Raw genomic sequence first — 17,730 nt, forward strand, 5'->3', positions numbered from 1 at the left:
GGCAGGTTTAAGAGCCTGGGTGGAGTAAATTCTGTCTTTTGAGGTCCCAGAAGGGCATGTTGTTGCTTCAATGATACAGGTTGACTGACTGTGGTGTACCCATCCTCCTTTCACCATTCTTTATGAAAATGCTGCCATGTGTGAACCACGTACTTGACATCCTGTCAGTGGCTGGCCCCTCAGGCTGGGGCAGCTGGCATCATTTTGGGTAGTGGTGTGTTTGTACTCACGTTCTGTCTGTTGATTAGTGAGGAAGAAGGTTTAGCACTGTACAAGGTTGAAGAATGATGTCTGGGTTTTCGCTAAGGTTGGCCTTATCCACAAATGGGACCATATGGGGTTAGAATGGAGAGAGCTCTTGTTCCACTGTAATTTTAGAGGCCTCTGGACAGACAGCCAAGCCAGTCCTATGCTGCCACATCAAGTCATTGGGAGAAGTAGGCCACAGGCCAAGCTTCTGGTCCCCGGTGTGAGTTAGTACTCCAGTGGTCCTTCTTCTCAACCACAAAAAGAGGAAAAGGCTTAGGTCTGGCATTTCTAGTGCCAGGGCCCACATCAGGCCCATTTTCAGGGCCTGACAGGTCTCCCGAGTGGCTGGGGTCCATTCCTAGGGTTCGGTTTCTGTTTACCTAGTTGCCTCATAGAAGGGTTGGGAATGTCCATATTCAGCACAAAACAGTCATTTCTGAAACTCTGAGGACCCAGACAGTGGATTCACTCTGTTCTCCTTGAGGACAGTTGCAGTTTTCCCAGGGTTAAGACGAACCCCAGCTAGGTCACTTTCTGTTGAGGTATCTGGACCTTATGTTTAGACACCTTGACCTTGTATCCTCTTTTTGTTAGGTGATTGAGGGTTTCAGTGGCATTTTGATCGGATAATTCCATGGTGGAACTACAATGAGAAGGTCATCTATGTATTGTAAGGGCTTCCTTTTTCCAGTTTGAGCTCTGTTAAGATCTTGAGCTAAGGACCAGGGACACAGAAGAGGGATTTCTCCCACCCCTGAAGCAGGATGGTCCAAGTCCAGTGTGGTGGATCCCAGTTTGGGGATCCTCCCATTCAGAGGCAAAGAAGTATTGGGAGCAGGGTTTCTCAGGGATAGAACAGAAGGTGTCCTCATGCTCTGTTAGTGTCTTCCAGACCTGTGCTGGAGGATGTATGGCTCTGCTGCTGGGGTGTGCGTAGGCACACTCTGAGACCTTGTAGTAGACAATATTCTCCTGTTGGCCTGACAACTAGAGATGGGTGTTTTGCATGGGACTGGCATAGCATCACCAGCTCTGCAGACAAAAGTCAATAATAGCATTTAGGTCCAGTCTTGCCTCTCTTTTGAATGAGTATTGCCTTTTGTGAGGGTATAGGTTTGGATTCTTGAGCTGAATGATTCCCAGGGTACCATCATACAATGTGTAGGGATCCACTGCGAGCTAATGAATTTAATGGAATGGGATGGCTAGACTCCCTCTGAGGCAAGAGTGGTCAGAGGTTTTACGACAGAGGAGCCCTAGGGAGGAGAAATATGTCTCTTCTAGTTAACTGGGGTGGGACATTTTGGTATTACTATGAAGGCAGCTTGGAAAAAGAAATCTGCAGCTAGGGGATAAAGAAAACTGACCAATTAACTCCTTTCAGGCCCCTACAACTGAGGAAGAGGACTATAAATTGCCCTGAGATCAAGGTTAAGAGATTCTGTTACCCAGAAGGAAAGTAATTTGCTTATCCACGTTATTCAGGATTGCCCAGGTTCTTCCAAGGTGACAGGGTTATGTGCTTATGTCAGGCACTGACAGTTGCTGTCAGGTATTCTGTAGACATCATGGTGACCATTTCCCCTTTGGGGAATGAGGACAATCTCTCCTCAGCCATGAATCCTCACCTATGTCCAGACAGGCTTGGTACCAACTCCATAGCCCTCTCTAAATGCCAAGCTGGTGTTGGAAAGCTGCTGGATTTTCATCAGAGCCTGACTGATAGCTTTTGTCTCGGGTTTGGGCTTGCCTTTGTACATATTTACTGTGATGGTCTGGATAATGTTACAGTTCCACTTGAGCCCCTCTTGGCCCCCCAGTAGTGCATTGGTTAGCTAATTGCCATCGATGAGACCCAGAGCCCTTGTCATGGGCCTGTCTTGTGGCTCTTAGGATCCCTTCTATTGTACAGCAAGACACCAGGACAAAGTGGTTATCTTGCCAGTTCAAAGCAAGGTGCATCATTCAGGTATGGAATCTATCAGCAGACTTCTCAGGAGTAAGAGTATGAGTAAGGGTCAGAGAATTTGTCTAGTTTTCATTTGCATTGTTGGATACCTGTGACCGAAAAGGGGACCTGAGCTTAGACAATATCATCTGCATAAGCCACAAGGAGGATAGTGACAGACTTTAATGTTGAGCTCCTTGCATTCAGAGCCTTTTAGTGAATTGACCCAGACCTAGTCTGAGGTGGGCTCAGGGGGCTGTTTTGAACCCCTGGCTGCACTGGTGAAGGAGGGTAGCCTTTCAGGGGCTGACAAGAGGAGGTTTTTAAACAAGGACTAGTTCTATGGCAGGGCTGGCTAAGATCTGGTTTTGGTTATGAGGCCACCAAGGCTTAGATGTAAGATACCTCTCACCATTTTCCCTGTCTCTGAGACGAAGCCATCAGCCTTGGCCAATCGTAGAATGGGGTCATCTGATTCACCCATCCTTTGATTAGCTCCACAGGTAGCGTAGGGTTTTGTTGTTGTTGTTGTTGTTGTTTTGCGGAACCAGGGATTGAACTCAGGGCCTTAGGCTTGCCAGGGAAGTGCTTATTCCACTGAGCCATCTCCTCAGCCCCCATTTTCCCTGTCTCTGAAGAAGGACTAATCGGAATATGGTTATTATATTTTGGGCTGCCCACACTAGTACATAGGCCAGAGTGTCTTACACAGTATATAAGCTGTTTGGGAGTCAAGAGTTGTCCCATTGTCTGAGAGGCAGCCAAGTGGGGACTCAGGTGGGATTGATGCAGTATCTCCGTGGTAGTCTGTGGTAGGAGTAAGGGTCAGATTGTAGGCATCTCTGGTATAGCCAGAATCATTGGAGTTCTGATGCCAGGCATTCCTGCCCTAACATGGGCAGTGTTCTTGGGCTTCTCAGTTTCCCCTTTAGGGCCACAACCCATCTACCTGGACAGGGTTCCATGCCTGGGGTACCACACTGGCTGGATGCCCTTTGCCAGTTGTAGAATTGCTGAGCACTGTGGTATTCTTGTCCTAAGAAGGGGCAATAAAAAGCAAGTTAGCCTTGGATGTTAGGAAGGAAGGAGCTTCCCTCCTCAGAGACCTCAGTGAGATCCAAATAAATTCTCTTGTCCCTTCTGGCTTGAAACAGTTTCCTGCTTAGAGGAGAACAGTTTATCAAGTAATCTTTACTTACGACCAGGCTCCTAACTTAATACCCACTGACCAGGGGGTCTGAGTTCCAGTAAGTTTTGGCATAAAACATCACAAACAAGGTTTGTGGAAGAAGAAAAAGGTTGCATAGGTGTAGAACATGAACGTATGTGATGCATGGATGTTTTCTTGCCCCCAGTGGAAGCTGATGCACACCTTTCTGTGACTAGGTTGTCCTGTTACAGGAGTCTTTAGGGAGGAGGTGCTGTTCAGCTTTTAACTGTCTGACCTGTGCCCTCAGTTCATGACCAAAAATGCAAAAATAGGAAGAAGAGAGAAAAAGAAATACACATTCTAAAATTTACTTAAACAGGCTTACCTCCTAGCCAGTCTCACCAAGACATGGTGTTGGGTGTGGGGTCCGGAGATGGCACCCAGGTTCTTGTGTGCAACAAACAGAGAATTGGACATAGCATAGGATGGCAAGCACATAACAGCAAGGTGTTGAGGCAGTGGTACACTTCAATGAGAGGGTTCATGCTGGCTACAGGAAGGTGGCACAAGTGCAGAAGGCATAGGTATGTAAACTTTACACCTACTTTAAGTTCTTTCAGAGCATAATCAACAGTGTGATTACTGGGTTACTGGGTCTTGTTAGCTGCATTGGTTGGGACTGGGAATGTCCTGTCCCGTAACTGACTGTTCTTTTCATATGCATGGTCTTTCAATGAGCTCAGGATGAAGACAGGTTACTATAGGTCATGCAAGGAGGTGTGTGTAGGTCCTATTTTGGAATTGAGGAGATTTCCCAGGGCGGACCTGGAAGCCTTTGTTTCTCTTACCTCTGGCATCATGTACAATGGCCTGGGCCATTACCCAGGTTGAGGTGATTGGAGGGAAGCAGCCTTGTAGCCTTCCGTTGAGCTATTTGAATTAAAGCTATGAAGTATAGTCCCACCTCATGTGTGAGTTCCCATGATTTCCCACTTTAGAGAAAATAAATGTAACTCCTAACCTGCTAGATGTTAGGTATGCTGAGTTCATGTTCCCCCAAATCAAAGAATGAATTCTAAGGAACAGTGAAGGCTAAGAATAGAAAATTGTATCGTGAGTGATAGCTCCTGAGAAATGGGAAGGAACCCAAAAATGAGTTGGGTTCTCAACAGGCCATTTCTCAAAGGAAGTTTTGTAGAGGAATATCACAAGGTGAATACAATGTGGGTCAAAGCTGTGATCAATCAATGAGAGTACAAGTATAGCCACTTGGGTAACATTAATCCAATGGGGAAGCAGGTCATGTAGCAAGTGGAAAAAACAAAGACCTTCTTTAGGAAGGGGTGAATCGCAGATCTTTGTCACCCATTGAGGTGACTGATGTTAGCTAGAATTTACTGAATCATGTTGATATAGGGGAAAGAAACTCCCAACTTAAAAGATAGGTGAACTGAGTTCATGTTCTCTAAAACTGAATCATGAATTTTAGGAAAAGTGAAGGGTTAAGAGCAGAATATAATTATTGGAAGAAAGAAAGCTTCCATCCAAAAGAGGGACAGAAGGGGACCTGAACAGGTTGCCTGAGAATGTATGACTTTTCTAGGGATTTTTATAGAGCAAAACCATGAGGTGAAGCAGGTCTAACGTGAAAAACATGGGAACTCACACGTGAGGTGTTGACACAGGAAGAAAAACTGATCTCGGGTGGATGACCTCCAAATGATATAGGGGAAAAGTGAAACTCCTGACCTGAAAAGTACCTGGGACAAGTTTGTGTTCTCTAAAACAGAGGAATGAATTTTAGGAACAAATGGAGGTTATGAGCAAAATATATTTATTGAGGGAAAGAAAGCTCCTGTCCAAGAGAGGGACAGGAGAGGAGGCCCCAGAGCAGGTGGCTCCCAGGAAGCTGTCTCTTCCAGGGACTTCTATAGAGGAAAACCATGTGATGAGGCAGATCTAAGGTGGTGGAGAACATAAGCTCTTGCTTAGGTGGGCATGAGGTGCGACAAAACGGTGGTCAACCAATGAGATTACAAGCACCATTGCTCAGGTAAAGTTGATAAAGTCCCGTACCAAACGGGGAAGCCAGTCAAGTGGGCATGAATATGGGACAGGGTCTCTTCCTGTGGGGGGGTTGGGTTAGTGATTCATTTGGGCTTTTTCAAGGTGATTGATACCTGTTTAGAGTATCAATCACTGATGCCCATCCCTAGGGAAGTATGTAGCTCAATTTGTTTCCTCTGTTGTCTTGAGGTCTGGCCCTTATGGGAGTGTCTGTCTTTTCCAAGTTGCAAAGTCACCTTTTCTTCCATATTGTCTCCTTGAGGGCCTGGCCCTGTCTGACTGCCTATAATATTTCTGCCTAATTCAGCTGCCTACAACAGTGGGATAGAACTATGGTCAGCCAGTAAGACTACAAGTGTTACAGGCAGCTAAATAAGATAGAAATATTACAGGCAGTAAGAAGAGGGCTAGGTCCTCAAGGACACAATGTGGAAGACAAAGTGACTTTGCATCTTTAGAAGAGACAGACCCTCCTGTTGTGGACCAAACCTCAATACAAAAGGATAAACAAATGCCGCCATATATATTTCCCTAGGGGTGGGCTTCAGGGACTGATATTCTCAATAGGTATAAATCACCTTCAAAGAGCCAGAAAGAGTCACTGACCCAGCTCCCAACAGGAAGAGACCCTGTTCGTATTCATGCCCACTTGCTATGTGACTTGCTTCCTCATTTTCTTGAATTTAATCAGTTTTACCCAAGCAATGGTGCTTGTAGTCTCAGGTTGATCACAGTTTTGTCCTGCCTCATGCCCACTTAAGGGAGTTCCCATGTTTTCCACCTTAGACCCGCCTCACCACTTGGTTGTGCTCTATAAAAATGCCTAGAGGGGCCGGGGAGATGGCTCAGTAGAATAAGCGCTTCCCTGGCAAGCACAAGGACCTGAGTTCAATCCCCGATTCCGCAAGTAAATAAATAAATAAATAAAATAAAAAATCTCTAGAAACTACAGATTCCCAGGCAACCTGCTTGGCTCCTCCTTCTGTACCTTTTTCAGACATACGCTTTCATTGCCCCAATAAATATATTCTGCTCTTAATCTCTGTTTATTCCTAAAATTTGTTCTTTGGTTTTAGAGAACACAAATTGGTCCCAGGTACTTTTCAGGTTGGGAGTTTCATTCCCCTATATCAAAAGTACAATTGCTCAGGTAAAATTGATAAGATCAGAAACAGATGGATAGGGGATCGTCCTGTTGGGTGTTTGGTCAGTGACTCTTCCTGGCTCTTTTAAGGTGATTGATACCTATTCAGAATATCAATCCCTAAAGTCTATCCCTAGGGAAGTTTGTGGCTATATTTGTTTACTGTTTTGTCTGGTGGTCTGGCCCACAGTGGGAGTGTCTGTCTCTCTCACTTTTGCTAGGTCTTGTCTTCCATTTTGTGTCTTTGAGGGCCTAGCCCTGTCTGACTGTCTATAATATTTCTATGTAACCTACTATAAGGTGATACCAATTATCTCATCCCCTAGGGAGGATGTAGGCCTGGTCATCAACATGCCTCCAGCCACAGTTGTCATGTGTTTTTTTCTTTTGCAGTGACTTCCTCGAGGGCCTAGCCCTGTCTGATTAGCTGTAATATACTAACTTAGCTGCCTATCATATTATGACCCTTAATTGTATTACTCATTCTGATTCTTGGTCCTACAGAAAGCATACAAAATTTTCTGAGTCTGCATTTTGGCTTTTCAGGTACTGGCTATTAAATTTGGGTCTTTCTTAAGATACTTTGACTTGTGCTTTTGGGTGATGAAGAAAATTTAAGAAATAAAAAATTAGGATGCTAAAAAAAAAAGATTAGGATGCTAGGAAAGTAATGGTACAATTTCTGAGGAGAATTGTCTGCATTCTGTTAGGTACCTCATGCTTCAACAATTCAAGGTGACAGCTTTATTTCTGTGGTTTCTCTCATCTCCCCTTTGTGATACAGGAATAAGGTAGGACCTCCAAATGATATAAGGGAACTATTATAACTCCCAGCCTGCTAGATGTCTTATTTACCATTTCATGTTCCCCAAAATTGAAGAATAAATTGTAAGGAACAGCAGAGGTTAAGAATAGGAAATATTTATCGAGGAGAAAAACAGCCTCTGCCTAAGACAGAACGGGACCCAGTAGGTGGGTTCTGGGAACTCCACTTATAGGAGGAAGCTTTAGAGAGCAAAATCCTGAGTGGTGTATAAGGTGGGACAGATCAACCAATAAGATTATAGGTAGTCATTTAGGTAAGTGGGGAGGCTAGTCATGTAGCAAGCAGGCTAGGAAGAGTGGGAACCTATCCTGGAAGAGATGAGTCAAGGAAATCGTGGTCCCCAATCCTGGTGACTGATTCCTAGCTAGAATATTAGTCACTGTTGTTTACCCCTCAGGGAGGGTATGCAGGTATGGGCACTTCATCTTTGCCTTGAGGCCTGATCTTCGGTAAATGCCTCTCCACCCACAATTGTAATACAGTCTTCTCTTCTGCACTGACTTTCTGAGAGCCTAGCCCTGTCTGACTGCCTATGATATTTCTATCTAACTAGTGGTCTCTAATATTTAAATGCTTATTTCCCCTTTGTGGATGTTTCACCACCAGTTTGTATAGAGGAAATTAAGTTTCTCTTTGGAAGAATGGCTTAGTTTTGGCAACTTTTGAAGTGGTAATAATGATTCTGCAGGCCTGTGGTTGGGTGCTTAGTTCCAAAATGTAATGATTAGAGGGAATCCAAATGTTAGAGCCCCACTCTCATTTCAATAGGGTAAATGTATACCCTCAGAACCTATGTTTGACTGGCTAGAGATACAAAATTCCTTGAGGGATTTCTTGATTGTCCTTGGTCCAGATTCTTTAGGAACTCTGCGATTATAGTGATTACAGCTTTCCTCAATGTTGACAGTGAGCAAATGTGCCTCTGGATATGCCTTCAGCTGTTTCCTTTTTAAGTTTGTTCTATTGTAGCTAAAGACATGAAGACATTCCTGGCTGGAGCCACAAGATTCGTCATCTGCATTCTTCTCATGGAAACATTTGGAGACTGAGTTTAAAATAATCTTGATTAAGTCTCCTTTTCTGAAATTTAAGCCCTCATACACTGTGGCTGTAATTAACCCATGAAAAAAACCTACACACAAAAAGGTACTACCATTTGCCGGCCCAGTGTTTTTGTATATTTCTGTTACTTTCACTTTACAAAGCATAAGTGTGCTCACAAGTGTTATTTGGAAGATGACTGGGTCTTGGTGTGAGTGAGTTTCATGTTTGGTGTCCAAATCCTGGAGGGATCTGTTGGTCTCTCAGTGTGATCCATTGTACTCAGGGAGAAATGGCAGCAAAATGAGGAAAAAAATAGATGAGAAGATGAGCTGGATTAGGTGGTGGCTTCTCTGCCAAAGGGCCTTTATATATATCTTTACCAAGTTTCAAGACACAAGGTTGCCTAGCGACTAATAGCCCACAGTGTCCAGGCAGGATGTTTTTCTCAAGACTGAAGTAACTTAACTACATTAGGCAAAGAGGCTTCACCCTGCCTTCTCACATATGGTAATTGCAGCTTCAACCAATCCCAGTGTATCTCCCTTTTTTGTTTTGTTGTGTGGATGATGGGTACTCCTTTGCAGTTGGAGAAGCTGTGTTCTGAGAACTCTTTAGAAGACCTTTTCATTCTGGATGCCAGTACAAAGATTTTTGGTACTTGTGTTCAGTAGTTTGACCCTATATAGTCTAGTAGTCCATGACAGTAGTGAGTTATATAAGTACAGCTGGCAATTGTCAGAAGTTGTAGTGATTTGAGCCTTTTGTGGTTTAGAATCTTATTATGACATTCCTTTTTACATCTTGTGGTTACACTTTTCTGCTGGATGGTTAAGACCAAGTTAAGCAAGACATGTAAAAATACAAATTTAAGGGGCTGGAGAGATGGCTCAGTGGTCTAAAGCACCTACTTGAATCAAGCTTGGCGAAGCACAGGGACCACGGTTCGATCCCCAGCACCACATGCCAGCCAGCCCCGCCCCCTGGTGGGCTGAGCTGGCCACACACACACACAATAAATAAATGTAATAAAAAAAAAAAAATACAAATTTAACTTTTGTTATCTAACAAGGTCAGTTAAATCTCCTCAGGATTTATCTTGGAACCATGTATAGCACCTCTTAGATCTTCTGTCAGTATCAGCCATCTGGATGAATCATGGCCATTACTTGACCAGTTTGCTTTCTGTGAAAGATTAAGAGATATTTTTCCTCCAGGTGACTCTCCTTTGGCACATAATACATGGTCTATGGGATTCAGCTGAGTTACAGAATGTCATAGCAGCTGTTCCTTTATGTCCTGAGTTCTCATTGACCTGGAAGGGCTAGGGCCAAAATATTGGCTATCCTTTTAGCCCATCTATCTAATTTTTGGTCTCCAAACTTTACCCAGAACAAAAGCTTAATGGCATTACCCTGTAACGGAGGCAGTAAGTTTAACATTACTATCTATGTATGTAGCAAAGACCTTTGATATAAAATTGAACTATTGTTTTTCTGTTTTATGTATTTAGTACAAGCTCTCACTACACAGCTTGGACTCATAGTCATCCTCATGTTCTCAGCCTCCTTAGTGCTGGAATTATAAGCATATGTAACCACTCCTGGTCTCTGTGGCTGGCTAAGCACACCTGGGGCAGGGCTGGCACGGCATGTGGTGCAGGGGAGCAGACCCCAGTCCTGATACTTGCCTAAACAGGTGCTTACCCTGCTGAGCTATCTCACAGGCCTGGAAGTGTTATTTTTTAAAAACCATGAATGTTCTAATATTTAAATCCATATAGTGTTAACAGGCAACCGTTATATAATTTTACACTAAAATTTACAAACCAAAACCATACACAACACTGTAGCAAGACAATCCTAATAACATTTTGTGGCATACTTATATTTTTCTTTTCTTTTCTTTTCTTTTCTTTTCTTTTCTTTTCTTTTCTTTTGTGGCCAGCTCAGCCCACCCTGGCATCATACTGTGGTCCCTGAGCTTGCCTGAGCTTGTCTAAGCTTGCCTAAGGAGGCACTGTAGACTGCTGAACTATCTTGCCGGCCCCCTTATATTTTCATTTTGACATAACATAACACCTTTAACTCATCATCTCTACCTAATATGTAAGAATCTTTTACCTAATTTGTAATTCTTTAATAGGATATACATCACAAGTTTTTAAAGGCTGATGTATCAATTTGAGAGAAAATCTAATCACAGTAAACAATCTTCGTTTTACATTTTGGAAGACCCATACACTTGGAATCATGAAGACACTTAATACACTGTGAGACTAACAGTAGACATGTGAAAATCTTTGTTTCTTAATTTAGTTTTATACCATCTTTTAAGAAAATTCTTTATTGTAATTTTTCTGAAAAACTTATTTTCTAACCACTGACCAGATTATTGAAGGTATCTCCTAAGAGACTGTTCAGATTATTAGAAGCTCCTTATTAATGAACAAAGGTTGGCCACCCTCTATCCACCAATTGGAATCCTCTCCAATGATTTCTCCCCACCCTAAGGAATCTTTGCTTAATTATCTTAAATTTTTTGATGATCTGTGAATAAACTAGTTTTGATATCCTTAAACTCATCTGGTAACATATAGAAAAAAGCATCTTTTTAAGTCTACATCCCAAATTGTATTATGAACAAATGATCAAAAAAGGAAAAAAAGAGAAACAGCTGTTCACAGAACAAAACAAATACATAAACAAATACACAGAACACACAAACATCTTTATAAAATTAAGAGCGCACTCAAATACATTCTTAACCAAATTAAATTATAGTAACTCTATTATAATTTTTAGAAATTTATAATTATAAATAGACTAGTCAGATTTTGTTATTTGTCAATTAGCAAAGATCTCTTATCAGAAAAATTTAGAAAGAAAATCTTATCTATAATATGCCTATTTTGTATTATTATATTTTTGTCTTGGTACTAATAAAATTTGACTCAGGTATTTCTGTATATTTTATTATCTGTTTGGGCCTTTGATTTCCATTTTGTCAGTACCTTCAGTAGGTCCCAAACTGGATCTAGCTTCATCGCTGTTAACTGCTTCCCCAGATCTGGCTCCGTGATATAGCTTAACAGCATACTCTGGTATTCAGATAGGTTGTTTAGCATTTTCTGGAGAAACACAAGGATACCCTCTGCCCCAGGTTAGTAATGGGACTGGGTCCTTTCCATTGTCCACTGTGGAGATCTCTCCAAAGGACTCTTTCAAGCCTTTTTCTCTTAGCTGATGGAATTGTCTTTCTGCTGCTGTATTTCCATCTTTTGTAAAATTTTCAAAAATGAATAGTATATATTGACAAGTGAAGTTGGAGGGATTAATTTCCCCTTTTGTTTTTGTAATTGAGTTTTGACTGTACGGTGAGAAATCTATGTCCTGTATTTCTGAAGAGAAAGCCATATATGGCCTTGCCTTGCTTAACCTAATATGACCTATCTGTGAAAAAAAGCAAATTAATTTTCACTTACCTGAAGGATAACACCACCAGAGAAATTAGCCCAAAATCAAGATATTAATATTGTCAAATAAAGCCTGAAAATCATTTTTGGTTGATCTGAACAGGGCACAATATATCTCTTTCTTAGATAAGTTGATCCAGATATGAAGAAGCTACCATAGCTTCTATCCCTTGGAGGCCACTGTCAGGCCTGCCATTATTTAAATGGTACATCAAAATCAAGCAGCTGTTTAAACCCCACTGTTTTTAGATTGTATTCCAAACCTCTGTATATGTTTGTAAACTGTCAAAGCATTTTAACACCAATTTTAATTTAGGACTGTAAAGCTTTCAACCTTATAAGGAATTAAAAGAATTGTAAATAATCTTTTAAAATATCCTCATTATATGACTTAAAAAAACAAAACAAAACAAAAAAACAAACCTATTTTTATCTTTAGGCCTGAAACAGCCTTTTAATTTAATCACCTTAAGGAGAAAATGTAAAAACTTTTCTTTTTATGTCAGTTGTAATGGAGAGAACCACTCTTATTTCCTGCTTTTTTCTATTCTCTTTGTATCTCTCCAGGTGAGCAACCCAGCACCTTTGTAGCTGCTCTACTTGGAGGCCATCCATACTTGCATTTGAAAAACCCTTTAAAATGTTTTTTCTTTAATTAATTTTTATTTCTTAGCCCAATTTTTAAAAAATAATTTAAAATTTTATCAAAGAAATAATGACCAATTGAGTGATATGAGAGTCTGGAGTGATTTAAACAATCATTTGGGTGGATTGAATTGTAACTTTGATTTCCCTTCTAAACAGCAGTGATGATAATGAAGTAAAAATTGGAGACCATTTTGTACTGAGGTTGTACTGGTTGCCTTTACTCCTAGCCTCAGAACTGGGCGAGCTGCTAGCAGCAGCCTATTTGTCTTAGTACCTGGAATGTGTTTTCTCAGGCCCACGTCCCCTCCCCAACCTTCAAGGGGACTATAGCTCTGTAGCCGTGGTCTCAGTGTGCATCCACCATGTGGGCCCACTGTTGCTCTGGCTCTGACAGCTGGGTGAATTGTTTTTGCCTAGAAAGGCACTGCCAAGGCCACAGCGAACCATAGTTGTGAGCCTCCTACTTAGCACCAGGTATACAGGATGGAAGTTGATGGTGTGCGCGCCAACCTCTGTGACTGGGTGGGGCAGACAGGTGCACTGGCGGCTGGGAAATCCCAGCTGGGTCTGCCTAGGACCAGAGCACAGGGCCCTCCCTGAACCCAGTTTGTGCCCCTCCCCCTGGTAGCACATCATTGCTTAGATCCAACTGCTTACAATTTAAAAGAACTTTCTCCTTTTTTATCTAATTGAGCAAAGCTAGAGGGTTTAAACTCTCATCTGCTGTACCTTTTGTCTGCCCTCCTTCTGCCATTTGAGACTTGATTTTAAAATGGTACTCCATGGAAGTCCTGTATTGTGGTCTTAGTAACATAAGTACAGGAACCAAGGAAGAAACAAACATTTTTATGTACATCTATGAATATCTATGGTTCTGGAAACTTTATCCCATTTTTAACTCAATCTGACTATTCCCTTTTGGGCATCTCTCAAACCTGTTTCTTTATGCTCGTTTATCTCTCTGGCTTTAGTGAACCTGTTTCTGGCCTTATTGAGCCTAAATCCCCAAGTTTTACACCCAATGCATGCCTGTGCTGAATACTGGCTCTCACCAATTCATTTCCCTCCCTTATGTGTGTTCTTTAAAAGTGTTCCTGCAGCCCACACTTACCTTGTACCGGGTGTCCTGCTCAGGCCCCGTATGTAGGGATCTTTTTTTTTTTAATTTTTTTATTTTAGGGAAGTGTCTACAGGGTGTTCAGGGTCTCACTGCTAGATCGGACTCCATAGTGATCCACTTGTTTATAGCCTTCCAAGAGCTGGGATTACAGGCCCACGCTACCACACCCAGTTTCAATTGTTATTTCAGTTGAACCTCCGGCCCCTGCACCTATTCACAGGAGCTTTAATCTGCTGAGCTATTTGGCTGGCTCCATATGTAGGGGTCTATTGGTTGTCTCTTGGTATGATCTGTTGTATCCAGGGAGAAATGGCAGAAATGAGGAAAAGTAGACAAAGAAGACAAGAGCTGGGTTAGGTGGCTCAACTGCTTGGTGGTAAGACAACCCGATTCCTCCTCCAGCAATAATAAGGGCCTTTATTTGTACCTTTACAAAGGTGTAAGACACAAGGTTGCCTAGTGACTGATGGCCCACAACATCCAGGCAGGATGTTTTTCTCAAGACTGAGGTAGCTTGACTGCTTTAGGCAATGAGGCCTCATCCTGCCCTCCTGCAGATGAACAATTTCAGTTCCACCAGCTCCCAATGGAATCCAAGGGGCCTTGACTGCTCTTGGTTATTCTGGTGAGAGGTGTGTATGTGTCTATCTTCCCTCCCCCCTGTGTGTCCATGTGTCTCTGCCAGTGCATATTTTGCTGGCGCATTTCCTGCCAAGTGTTCCTCGGGTTTCTGTGGTGCCCCTAAAGGTCCTCAGTTAAAGGTACAAAGAGATGGCATGGAAGTACTTTCTGACTTAAATGAGAAAAGTGAGGCCAATTACTGTGGTTCTAAAGTTGCTTTGCCTATATTGTAATTTAGCAAGCTTCCTATGGAATCACTTAAAAGAAAAAATATTTTAAAATGGTACAGATCAATGATAGAGCATTTGCCTTGCCTGGACAAGGTCCTGGATTCCAGGCTCAGAAGCACAGTCCACCCCTTCCCCGCATTTCAAAGGGAAAAACTGGTCTAGGAGTAGTTCATTGTCCCCTCTGCCCTGCCTGCAGACTGGTCCTTGCTGGCAGCAGGCACTGTGCCTCGGAGGGTGACCTTCCCTCCCCATGGGGCTGCTGTGCTTTCCATGCATGTCTGCTGGTCATCCTGTAGCTTCCAGCAGGGTGGGCAGCGAAGGTCTCACTGGATACGTCTGTCATTGTAGATATGGAGAGAGAGACTCTTGATTATAAAACTAGTTATTGGGCTGGGAATGTAGCTCAGTGGTACAGTGCCTGCCCGGTAAGCGCAGGGTCCTGAGTTTAAAAACTAAGTATTGGTGGAGTCCTGACTAAAACTACAGTCTTTTATTTTCTCACACTAATTTAAGACTACTTTTTTTTTTTTTTTTTTTTTTTTTTTGAACTGGGGATTGAACTCAGGCCCTTGTGCTTGCCAGGGAAGCACTTATTCCACTGAGCCATCTCCCCAGCCCTAATTTAAGACTTTTGGTAAAATAATCTGTACCATAAAACTTAGCATTTTAATTGTTTTAACTGTTAAGTTTAGTGGCATCAAGTCTGCTCACATTGTAGCGTAGCTATCACTGCTCTGCATTTTCAGAACATTTCCATCCCCTTAGTCAGTGACTCTGCTGATCCAACCCATTGCTCACTTCGCCACCCAGCGAACCGCCACACTACTTCCTGTCTCTTTACCTGGACTGCGCTAGGCCTGTGGTACAGGTGGAGTCACAAAACATGAGTGCTTTGTGTCTGGTTTATTTCACTCAGCATAATGTCTTGAAGGCATCCGTGTGGTAGCATATGTGAGGACTGCACTCCGGTTTTTACAGAGCTCAGTAGAGTGAAGTATATTTCTGTTATTATGCAATGAATTGGGCTGTGTGGCACTCCTACGTCATTTGTCCTTTCATCCACCAGTGGACATGTGGGGTGTTTCTGCCTTTGAGCTGTCATGAGGAATGACGTTACAGTGAATGTTGGAGTCCTGCCACCACATTTTTTGCTTGACCTCTTTAAGGACTAAAGGACTTTTATTTTAAGTGCATTTTTACTTGTGAACAAAATAAATTAATGGTGCATTGTAGATGTCAAAGCCAGTCCTTAAGCCTAAATCTCATCAAGTCAAATGAGACTGTGTAGTATATAAAAGAGGTTTAATTATAGGAACTATGAATAGAAAAATTAGCTAGAAATTGAATTGTTTTTATTTATTCAAGGAAATAACCAGCAAGTGCCTGTCAAGAATGAAGTAGACAGTTGTGAAACTTTGAAAAAGGTTGACACTAAGTCTTCAGAAAAGAAGATTCACAAAGCATCTAAAGAAGATGTGTGTTCTGAGAAACAGGACATGCCTTCAGTGGAGGTCTGTATTTTTTTTGCTTATGTATGAAAAAGAACATACCCCATATTTAGGGCTCAGAATACAAATTTCTGTATAGTAAGTCCATTTCTTTTAAATGCATTTGAATCCATAATAGTAAGTTTGATGTTTTTCAGAAAGCTTTATCTTTTAACTACTAAAATAAGCTTTAGTGGAACTAGATTATTCTACTCCCTAGCAAAACTCTTCTCAAGCAAATGAAGTTAACTCCTTGGTAACAGTGGTAGAGCAGAACCAGACTGTGGTCTTTTCTATCTAGCTGCTTGCAGTATCCGTTTTCTAGGGTATACTTGTGCAGAGTAGCTGTTCATATGTGAGTGCATCCTATTTAGGTTGATTGGACTTGAAGCCTAGAGCTGGGCAAAGGGAGGAAAATCAAGAGGTTCAGCTGCAGCTTGCCTCATGCACTTCCATAGGAACACGAAACTCAAGGACACAGTTGAACAGTGTCCTTGAGAGAATGAAATTATGAGCAAAGGGTATTATGTCCAGCCAGGTTGAAACTCAAGTACAGAGGCCACAGGCAGATACACTGAGACACAATTCACGAGTCTTTCTTGAAAAATCAAGTTATTAAAATTAAGCCCCCAAATAAGACAGAAATGAAAATACTCAGGATTAAAGAAGCTGTGATAGGGGTCTGTTGGTGAGGCTTTTGTCCGTCTTATATGCACATCTAAGACAAAACAGTTCGCAACAACATCTAAAGAAAAGACTGCAAATATAAAAGTAAAAGTAGTAAGATCTGTAAAACATAGGAAGTATGATTGAGAGGTAAGTGCGAACAAGTTTTTGATTGTATTGCGTAATAGCTAATGTATAAATTAAAATTTATAGTTTAAAAGGGTGATAACTAAATATTTTTTAGTTCCTTAAACAACCAGTATACACATATAGAAGAAACAACTCTTTGAAAGTTTATAATTCCTTTGGTGTTTCCTTTTTTTTTTTATATCTGTATAAATTATTCCCATCACGTGTCCCTCCATCCTTGTATGTGTGTAGGTTCATGGAAAAAAATTCAGAGCTAAGGTTTGCAAGGTCAGTCTTGAGAGTGTCCTGGAGTGGGGGTGAGAGGGCAGCAGTGAGTGCCAGCTCTCTCCTGGCAAGGTGCTGCTGTTGCCCCCTTACTCCTTGTGGCTGCTTCTGGTCTTCGCTGTCAGTAGTATGTGCAGCATCTGCCTTGCTGTGGCTCCAAGAGATGTGGGCTTCGAAGACGTGCCTGTCATCCTGCAGTGAGATGGAAGCCTATGCCATGATTGTGCTGTGGGGCAGACAAGTTGGAACTGATGACTCCAGGGTCTTGGCCCTCTGGTGACACCCTGAGAGCAGCAGTGCAGGTGCTGGCACGCCTCTGCTGTATGGGGTACAGTTGCTGCCCCAACTGTGCTCCCAGGCCTGGTCTTTCCCAGGTCCCCAGGTCAGGTGTGACCCTTTACACTGGAGCCTTGTTCCTCCTCTTCATCATTAGCTCCTTGAGTGTGCAGGCCTTGGAGCTCAGACAGTTCTTGCTTTTGGTCCCTGGGTGCCTCTTTTACTTTTCTCTCATCGCTGGGATAAAATACCTGACACCTAAAATTAAGCAAGGAAAGGTTTATTTAGCTCACAGTTAGCAGAGGTTTCAGTCCACACTTGGCTGGCTCCAAGGCAAAGTGGCACATGGCAGAGGGCAGCAGTTCATG

General features: G+C 42.3%; 1 protein-coding gene across 1 annotated transcript in view; it reads left to right on the plus strand.

Moving 5' to 3' along the window:
- Positions 1–17,730, plus strand: part of Tmem131l (transmembrane 131 like) — a 187,381-nt gene that overhangs the window by 150,617 nt on the left and 19,034 nt on the right. The window contains exon 25 of the mRNA XM_023723669.1: positions 15,885–16,030. Coding sequence (XP_023579437.1) covers positions 15,885–16,030 — 146 coding nt within the window. The remainder of the gene's footprint in view (positions 1–15,884; positions 16,031–17,730) is intronic.

The sequence above is a fragment of the Octodon degus genome, unplaced genomic scaffold (assembly GCF_000260255.1).
Source record: "Octodon degus isolate 3935 unplaced genomic scaffold, OctDeg1.0 scaffold00101, whole genome shotgun sequence".
NCBI classification, from domain to species: Eukaryota; Metazoa; Chordata; class Mammalia; order Rodentia; family Octodontidae; genus Octodon; species Octodon degus.